General features: G+C 26.1%; 3 protein-coding genes across 3 annotated transcripts in view; 1 reads left to right on the plus strand and 2 right to left on the minus strand.

Moving 5' to 3' along the window:
* Positions 1 to 1,352, minus strand: part of LOC108684790 (tetratricopeptide repeat protein 25) — a 4,444-nt gene extending 3,092 nt beyond the window's left edge. The window contains exons 1-2 of the mRNA XM_018189275.1: positions 1,277 to 1,352; positions 795 to 950 (exon numbers count right to left, since the gene is read on the minus strand). Coding sequence (XP_018044764.1) covers positions 795 to 926 — 132 coding nt within the window. The 5' untranslated portion in view covers positions 927 to 950; positions 1,277 to 1,352. The remainder of the gene's footprint in view (positions 1 to 794; positions 951 to 1,276) is intronic.
* A 1,522-nt stretch (positions 1,353 to 2,874) lies between these two features.
* On the minus strand, positions 2,875 to 4,674 carry LOC108684819 (cyclin-dependent kinases regulatory subunit-like). Its single transcript, XM_018189314.1, has 4 exons — positions 4,654 to 4,674; positions 3,772 to 3,831; positions 3,092 to 3,219; positions 2,875 to 2,992 (listed from the first exon to the last, which is right to left on the minus strand). The coding sequence occupies exons 2-4, from the start codon at positions 3,828 to 3,830 to the stop codon at positions 2,895 to 2,897; spliced, it is 285 nt and encodes a 94-aa protein (XP_018044803.1). The 5' UTR covers position 3,831; positions 4,654 to 4,674; the 3' UTR covers positions 2,875 to 2,894.
* Positions 4,675 to 6,012: 1,338 nt separating this feature from the next.
* Positions 6,013 to 9,069, plus strand: part of LOC108684782 (5'-3' exoribonuclease 2 homolog) — a 36,468-nt gene continuing 33,411 nt past the window's right edge. Inside the window, exons 1-6 of the mRNA XM_018189263.1 lie at positions 6,013 to 6,221; positions 7,279 to 7,406; positions 7,487 to 7,598; positions 7,669 to 7,842; positions 8,129 to 8,291; positions 8,388 to 8,848. Of these exons, the coding sequence (XP_018044752.1) occupies positions 6,147 to 6,221; positions 7,279 to 7,406; positions 7,487 to 7,598; positions 7,669 to 7,842; positions 8,129 to 8,291; positions 8,388 to 8,848 (1,113 nt within the window). The 5' untranslated portion in view covers positions 6,013 to 6,146. The remainder of the gene's footprint in view (positions 6,222 to 7,278; positions 7,407 to 7,486; positions 7,599 to 7,668; positions 7,843 to 8,128; positions 8,292 to 8,387; positions 8,849 to 9,069) is intronic.

Here is a 9,069-nt window from a genome sequence, read left to right on the forward strand (position 1 = left end):
TTACAAAATATTTAAAATAAGTCTTATAAATATTTACAAATATTTTGTAAATATTTTATAAATATTGTGTACTATTTAGAATTATAACAACATTAAAAAGTTCCAATAATATTACAGCAATATATTGCAACGTTCCAGAAATATTACAGTAATCTTGTAACGTTGCAGTAATATTGTTGGAATAATTTGTGAAAAATTCTTGTCCATATTCGCACTTGTCAATAAATACACACTCTTATTTCTAAAATTTTATAGTTTATGTAATAAACTATATGCTAAATGAATTATATGCCTAATATTGTCATGATGCAAGAATAAGTGTAATATTTTTATAATGATAACTGAATACAATTACATCCATGACGGGAATGTTTACATCTAATAGTATTCTTACATCATGGATGTTGCTGGTTCATTTGTTTTAAAGAAATTATTCCGCAAGTTGTACACTTCACATTGATATCTTCTAAACTCAAATATAATCTAATAATTTGTGCATTTTTTTCCGCTTCATTGCACTAATTATTATAGAACAATATTCAACTAATTATTAGATTATAATATAAAAAAGTTAATAACATTACCTACGTTTTACATAATGTGCTCTCAAAATTCTTGTTTCATTTGTTACAGCTTTGTTCTTCGATCTTGATACATTAGAGAAGTTATTAATTGAAATTCGTCAAGATTTCTATATTTCTATTTGAATATTTTTTTTTCATATCCCCCAAAGTACAAAAAATATATTAAACATTCTGTTTAAAAGTATATTAAATAATAAATTTAAAACTTACTTGATTGTACAAAAATATGGCCTTATCGTAACTTCCATTTTTCATATGAATGGTTGCTTCATTTACTAAAAGTGTGTTTCGTATAAGAGACTCTCGCCGTACTACTGGCTGCCCTTTTGGATGATAAACCATATCGTCGTCTCTTTATTTAAACATCTGTTTCAGTATTAAGGTTTAGAAACCACTCAATCAATAAATATTACTGTAGAATTTAAGGAACATTGTTCAAAACAATAAAATCGCTTTCTAAAAATTTTTAAATCAAAATATAAAGCAATCGATATTAAATGAATTAATAGCAAAATTGTTTTTTATTATAAACAATGTAAATATTAATATCAAAACCCACACTCGAAAATTTTTAATTTAATTAAAAATTTACAAAACTCTAAAACAATATACGAACAAAGTAGAGCTTTTTAGTTTTAATTAACATTTCAGCAAGAAACACACAGACAATAAATGCAAAAGAGTATACTCACTGTGATGTCACTTATACATAGTTGCGAATTACGAAGAAATATTCGATTTCATTAATAATAATTATTCAATTTCTTTTCGTTTTTAATTAATTTAACGCAGATTAGATTTCAAACATCGGTGAATCGCTACACCGCGACAAAATGTATAAGATCGTTCCAATCGGGTATGGTTGGCTCTAGCGTCTTAAATTCTTAACTTACAACAAAACTTTTCCATCCATACTTTTTGCGCTGTCTCCCTACCCGCAATATTAAGAAATAATCGATAAGAAAGTCAGAGAAAGGGATAATAAGGAAGAATAACTACACGGCAATTCTTATTCTTTACTCACTACTACGCTGCATCTCTGATTACTAACGGAAAAGCCATTAAATGGCTCGCATGCTTTCGTGAATGTTTCCTATCAATCCATTGTTATCGTCCTTGCTCGATTATTTGTGTCATTTAGCCAAAGAAACGCACGCGATCTGCATATATTATTAATCGATTATCGTTCTATCACAATTTTGTGAAAATAAATCTTGGACAATCAAAAATATACCTAAATAAATTTTGTAATAGCTCTTTAGATTCATCTTGTATATAATTTATTTATAATAATATATAAACTGTATGCTAGAAAGGTACAAATTTTTTCGCAAATATAAAATCATAAGAATTTTATTATCGAATCACGTATAGTTGATTACAATAAAACATTAAAATTTTAATTATAATAAAAGTATTTATGAATAAATTTTAGTTTTAATATCAATTTGTTAAGGTAATCTTCTTTTGCTCTGCGAATTGTAGAAAGTAAATTCAATTTTATAAGCAAGTATTATATTATAACACTTCGAATTCTAATATAAAGATTTATACAAAATTACAATATATTAAAAATTATTATAAAGACAGCAATGCGTGACTTCTTGTTAGAAGGAATGTTCTAATATAATGCTCTAATAGATATATGTATTTTTCAAAGTACGAAAAGTTTAACTAATAGATAAACAGATTTTATAATTATTCATCGCGTGCTGTGCGCGGACACGCGAAGCAGCGAAGTTCTAAAGAAAGAAAATACATGCTTGAAATGATTAAGATTTTAAATGCAGAGTACCCCAGATCCATCACGCAATCTTTCAGCAATAGGCTCATTAATAAATTTATAGCTAATCGAATTTGCTTCTTATTCAATATTTCTCTCTTTTTTTTATCTCCAATTAGCTTTTTTTCTTTTGAACTAAAGTTCTCTTGTGTTTATGTGACATATCTGGAATTTGCAACACTTGGAAATTTGGAAATATCGCGAAAAACTTTCACAACTTGTCTGTTTTCTAAAATTTATTGAAGAAAAGATGTTGCAAATTTTCTATACAAAATTATTAGATATTACACAAATAATTACATTTTCTAAAAAGGACTTATTTAGAGAAGCCAACAATACTTGATAGATAATTGTAAGATATTTTTTAATATTTTATTACGTGAAAGATATAGATGGGGATGATAAAATATAACATATTCTAATGCTTATAATTTTTAACTATTAATAAATACTTATAAATATGGTAGAATTCAATCTTATATCAATGGTTATCTTATTTCCATTCATTTCGCATTATCACATCAGATTTAATTATAACAAGTAATAGGTTCTCCTTGTAAAGTGGTACATCTAGGTGCTGTCACAAAATCAGGTCTCATTCTGCGAAATAATAAAACATGTGGTTCTGAAAAAAAAAAATTTAGATTGTGTTAATAAATGATGCTGATTATAATTCATGATGTACACACATTTCCCTAAATAATTTTCATTTATCAAGTCGTACCTGGTCCATGCATCATATAATGAACCCATCCAGGACTCTGTTGAACTCCTAAATTTCTCCATTCGGTTTCCGTCATGAGATGAGTTTTTGGAACATGCCTGGCTATATCAACTGGCAGTATTACATGCCTATACATAATTGAAATTATATGATTTTATTTATACTGACATTGACTTGAGTTCAACTGTACATATTGGATTATAGTCAAAACTTATAAAATAGTTTAAAGTGTTTTATATATTTTTAATTATATAAGAAAATCTTCTTTTTAATTAAAAATCTCTGAAAAGAGAATCTCTTCTATTTAAATTTCTATTTAAATTTCTTATTCATATCCAATTTTATACAAAATCAGTATAATTTCAAAATTAAATTTGCAAAAATGATTATCATAATATATATTTTACACAAATAATATAATGTAAAAAAACTTAAATTATAAAAAGAAAAACATAACTATAATAAAAGTTGACAATATTTAAATAATAGTAAAACTAATAGTAAAACTAATTTTTACAACTTTTACAACTATTACTCAGACAACATGCATGTTTAAAAACGAAATATAAGACGTCTTAAAGGCACCTAAAAGACATTTTTCAAGATATCTTGTATTTCAATTTTGAATTTTTTATTGTCTAAGTATTTTTAAAGATATGATTCATAATCCAAATTCTTACCTGTATTCGTATCTATCATCATTGTACTTTTCAGAATACTGAATCTGGTCTACTGGCATTCTAATTGAAATTAAGATAAGTAGATAAACAACAAACAAAAGTTAAACAATCTAAAAAAAAATAAAAGTAGTATCAACTAATCTTAAAGTTTTAAGAAAAAGTCTTTATATATAAAATTGTTTTGTGATAAATCTAGTTTGATATAATTACTTGTGAAAGAAATTCTATTATTCTCTAATAATTTAATTCATAAAATTGAGTTACTTAAATAAAAACATAAAAAATAAAAACATAAAAATAAGATGGTTGATAAATATTTAAATATAAAGATCTCTACAATATTCAAATTTTTATAGCAATATTATTATAAATTATAATAGAAGATTTCCATTTAATTAAAGCAGCAAGAAATCTAATGAAAGTGAAATTGTGAAATAAAATTAGCAAAAGAGTAAATTTGTATCTGTATAATATAATTGCCTTAATGTAAAAAATGGATCATACAAGATTGTTTTGTTTTAATAGAAATAAATTTATGTGCTATAAATTTATTTGTTAGTAAAACAGAAAAATTCTCTAACTTAAAAAAATTTTGATACTATTGATTACGTGAAAAATTTTAATATACTATTAACATAATATAAAAATCATGTTTTCAATGAACATTACAATTACATTCGCGCGTTTATTCAGTCGGTACGATAGATTTCCTAACCTTCAAAAATATTGTTTTTGAGAGAATTTGCTCAATAATATCGCAAATAATAGCAAGATTCATAAATTAGCGACGAGGAAAAATAATTTTAATCTATTTTTATTAATTATTTACATATTAGTATTCGATTTATTTATCAATTTAATATTTAACATCGCACAGCATACCTGTTGTACTCGAAGATGGGACGACATATATTTTGATATATTTTAGAATGCAGATATATTTGAACCATGGTATACGAATATTTAGATACGATTTATTGCGACTTTTGCGAATGAAAGCGCATCAACTTTGAAATTTCTCAAGAGTTTATTGGACAATTTTTTATTAATTTTATTAAATTAATTTTTTATTATATATTTTAGATTAAATATAAAGAAATTTTATTATTATTTACATATATTTTATTATTATTATTTATTTATACTTGCTTGCACTTTTTGCACTCAGCATCTTCGCTATCTTTTTTTTCAACGTTTAAATAAATTACGAATTTCAAGCAACGTAACAGACCTATTATTTAAGACGGTCTTGAAATAGAACGAACTATGAATATTGATATCTGATTGGTTTCTAACATCTTAAATGCTTACCGACAGAACATGCATTTCATATTTTTCCATTCATTTCGTTTTCTTTATATAAAATACAATGTCTTTTTCTAGAATAAAAGAATAAACACAAATAATTATGGGAAATTACAAATTTGTATAAAAACCAAAAAAATTTATAAATTATAATTCCTATTACCACATATAATAGATTATTTTTTCACATATATACATATATAATAAATTCAAGAATATACCGAAACAAAAAGTATTTTTCCACATTTGAATAATGTATAAGAATATAATGATCTTCAAATTATGATTTTAAAACGAGAAATTACCAACGAGAAATGAATGAAAAAGTATGATTTATACTCTACATTTTAAACTCACATCTCGAAACTTGAGCAACATCTATAAATTCTGTCCACATCCGTTTTCACCAATTTTCTTTGCTAAATGCATCAATGGTTTAGTTTCCACCGAGAGTTTAAACCGAATCAGAATGTAAGAACCAATCAACTACAGTTGACTATACCATTCCTCTCAACAGTCGTTCGATTGAATACTCGATTGTAATTGGTTGATTCTTACATTCTGATCCGGATTAAATTCTGTGGAAACTAGGTCAATAAAATTATGAAAAATTGAAAATGTATCATAGCTTTCTCTACTAAGAAAAACTGTTGCAATTGAGTGCAATATCTGTTTACATATTTTTTAAAATGTTAATAAATAAATTAATTCTTTTGAGATTATAAAGTTATTGTGACAACAAAGATATATAATTAAAAGTAATTCCATTATTTATCAATACTAAAAATATATAAATGTGAATTGATTTGTGTTCAATTGTACTCAGAATGCACTAGTGTTGCACTAAATTTCCACGAGTGGCATCAAAAGCCGAGTGGCATCAAATCTCGTGTTTTATATCATGTATAATGTTAATTTATGCTTAACCAAGCGAAACAACTTTAACCTTTTCCATATTACAGTTAAACGTACGCGTTGATGTTTGTTGATGGAGTTGATTTAATATGACATAATAGTGCTGTAACTGTAATTATAAGTTTTCATAATACTGTCAAGCAAACGAACGAGCAATGGGTGTCCCAGCATTTTTTCGTTGGCTAAGCCGCAAATATCCCTCCGTAATTGTGGAGTGCATTGAACAGAAGGTTAGATTGCTGATAAGTTTTCCTCCGTTTTATATGTTTGTCATTTGTATTTACATTTTATCCATGTTTACATCTCGCTTTCTGAGATGTAATCCTTGCAACGAATCGCTGCACTTATGGATTGCACAAATTTTTAAATTATATTTTAGTTAAGCTCACAATAAATTTCTGAAACTTTCTAGAATGGTTATAATCCTTTATTTGCTTTTATTTGTCAGATTTAATATCTAGGAAATTAAAGTTAATATTTAGTAATTTTGTGTATATTTAAATTATTTTCACATTTTAAATATTAAAAATTTCAAATTAATGTAATATTAGGGCATTCTGTTTCTTGTATGAAACATAGTGCATCATTTATCCTTGTTTAACATTCGGTGAACAACAAAGATAAATAAATGATGTATTATGTCATGTGTGAAACGGAATGTATCTTTAGATTTTCTCTTGTTGAAGATTTTTGTGTTGCTGAAGATTGTGTTATAACAAATGGTTATAAAGATTTTGAACTGTTTTGTTAAAAAAAATTTTTTTAAATTAAAAGATAATTTGTGTAACATGTACTTTGTTTTTAGAATTACATTATTTAATTTTTTGTCATTTCTAATAATTTAGAATAAATAAAAGCTCAATAAATTCTTTGATCCGCAAATGTTTTCAATATGATCAATATACAATAGCCTATATTCAGAATGCTCTTACAACAATGTTAGCGTGCTATACATTAAGCACATTATAGAATTTTAGAAAATAAAAGCGCATTCTAAATATGGGCCACATATTTAATTAATATTTAATTAAGTTTCATTAAAATATAAAGTGTTTAGTTAAAATACTATTTCATTAAAATATTAAATGTTCTCGCAAATATTTTACTCAACACAAAATACATACATGATAATATCATCTTAAGCAAAACATTTTTCAATTAATAATCATATGAATATTTCATGTTTAAGATGAATTAATTTTACTGCCAAAATTTGACAAATTATTTCAATAATATTCTAAATTTAATGATATATAAGAGTAAAATTTTGATATTTTATATTTATAGTCAGTATCTGCAGATGGGGTATGTATTCCTGTGAATTCAGCAGAGCCAAATCCAAATGGGGTAGAATTTGATAATTTGTATCTTGATATGAATGGTATAATACATCCTTGTACACATCCTGAGGATAAGTAAGTATAACAAGATGTCACAAATAGTTTATTGTCTATTATGAATTGTTTATGTGATCTTGTATTTGTGTAAATATAAGGCCAGCTCCCAAGGATGAAGATGAGATGATGGAGGCTATTTTCGAGTGTATTGACAGATTGTTTCGCATTGTTAGACCAAGGAAATTACTTTACATGGCAATTGATGGAGTTGTAAGTATTTTTGCACATAAAATATAAAGAAAGGAAAACTAATGAGATTATAATGTCTGCTGTTGTACAGGCACCCAGAGCAAAAATGAATCAACAAAGATCTCGACGATTTCGTGCAGCAAAAGAATCAACAGAAAAGATTAATGAAATAGAGAGGATACGCTCCGAATTGACTCTCAAAGGAGCATCTTTGCCTCCCGAAAAACCAAAGGAAGAGCATTTCGATAGTAACTGTATTACTCCGGTTTGTAACTATAAATTATAATATTGTAATAGAATAATAAATATAATAATAAATAGAATATAAAATATGTATAAAAATACTTATCAATTTTAGAATAAAATTATCAATTTTGTTTGTATTGTTATTATTAATATCCAGTTAACGAAATAAAATGTAGATCTGAAACATATTTATACTTTTTGACAAATAAAATAAAATTTTTTACAATTAATTATTATTAATTTTGAAAAATATATCAATCACTATAAAGTTACGTGCTGTATATATCGGAAGCTTCATATTTCAGGGTACACCATTTATGGCAAGATTATCGTCATGTTTACATTACTACATTCATGATCGCTTGAATAATGATCCAGGCTGGAGGAATATTAAAGTAATATTAAGCGATGCTAATGTCCCCGGCGAAGGAGAACATAAAATAATGGATTTTATACGGCGACAAAGAGGTAAATATATTTGTGTATAGTATTATTTTATATATATGAGTTATAGAGTTTCACTATAAATACCAATTTTTGTTGTTTTTGCGCAATGTGTTATAGCGCAACCCGATCACGATCCTAATACGCAACATGTTTTATGCGGAGCCGATGCTGATTTAATTATGTTAGGGCTTGCTACACACGAACCCAATTTTACTATTATTCGTGAAGAATTTAAACCGAATAAGCCAAAACCATGCGATATATGTGGTCAGTTAGGACATGAAATGCGTGAGTGTACAGGCGCGGAACCAAACCAAAAGCCAGAGGAGAACACATATGGATCTGAATGCCAGTTCATATTCGTGCGATTGAATGTTCTCAGAGAATATTTAGAAAGAGAATTACATATGCCAAATCTACCATTCAAATATGATTTTGAACGAGCTGTTGATGATTGGGTATTTATGTGTTTCTTCGTAGGAAATGATTTTTTGCCTCACCTCCCTTCTCTGGAGATTAGAGAAGGCGCAATTGACAGACTTGTTGCTTTATATAAAAGAGCAGTATACAAAACCGGAGTATGTAACATTTTTTACAAAGCAAGATGATAAAAAATTAATAATTAGAAAATTATATCCTTATTAATTCTGATTAAAAAAATATACCTTTTTGTAATATACTTTATTTACAATATGTTAATTACACAAATAGTATAATTATTAAATATTGTTTAAAGAATCGAGGTATATTTTGTACATATTTCATTTTTATATTATATATATTATATTATATATATTAA

The sequence above is a fragment of the Atta colombica genome, unplaced genomic scaffold (genome assembly GCF_001594045.1).
Source record: "Atta colombica isolate Treedump-2 unplaced genomic scaffold, Acol1.0 scaffold140, whole genome shotgun sequence".
Lineage (NCBI taxonomy): Eukaryota > Metazoa > Arthropoda > Insecta > Hymenoptera > Formicidae > Atta > Atta colombica.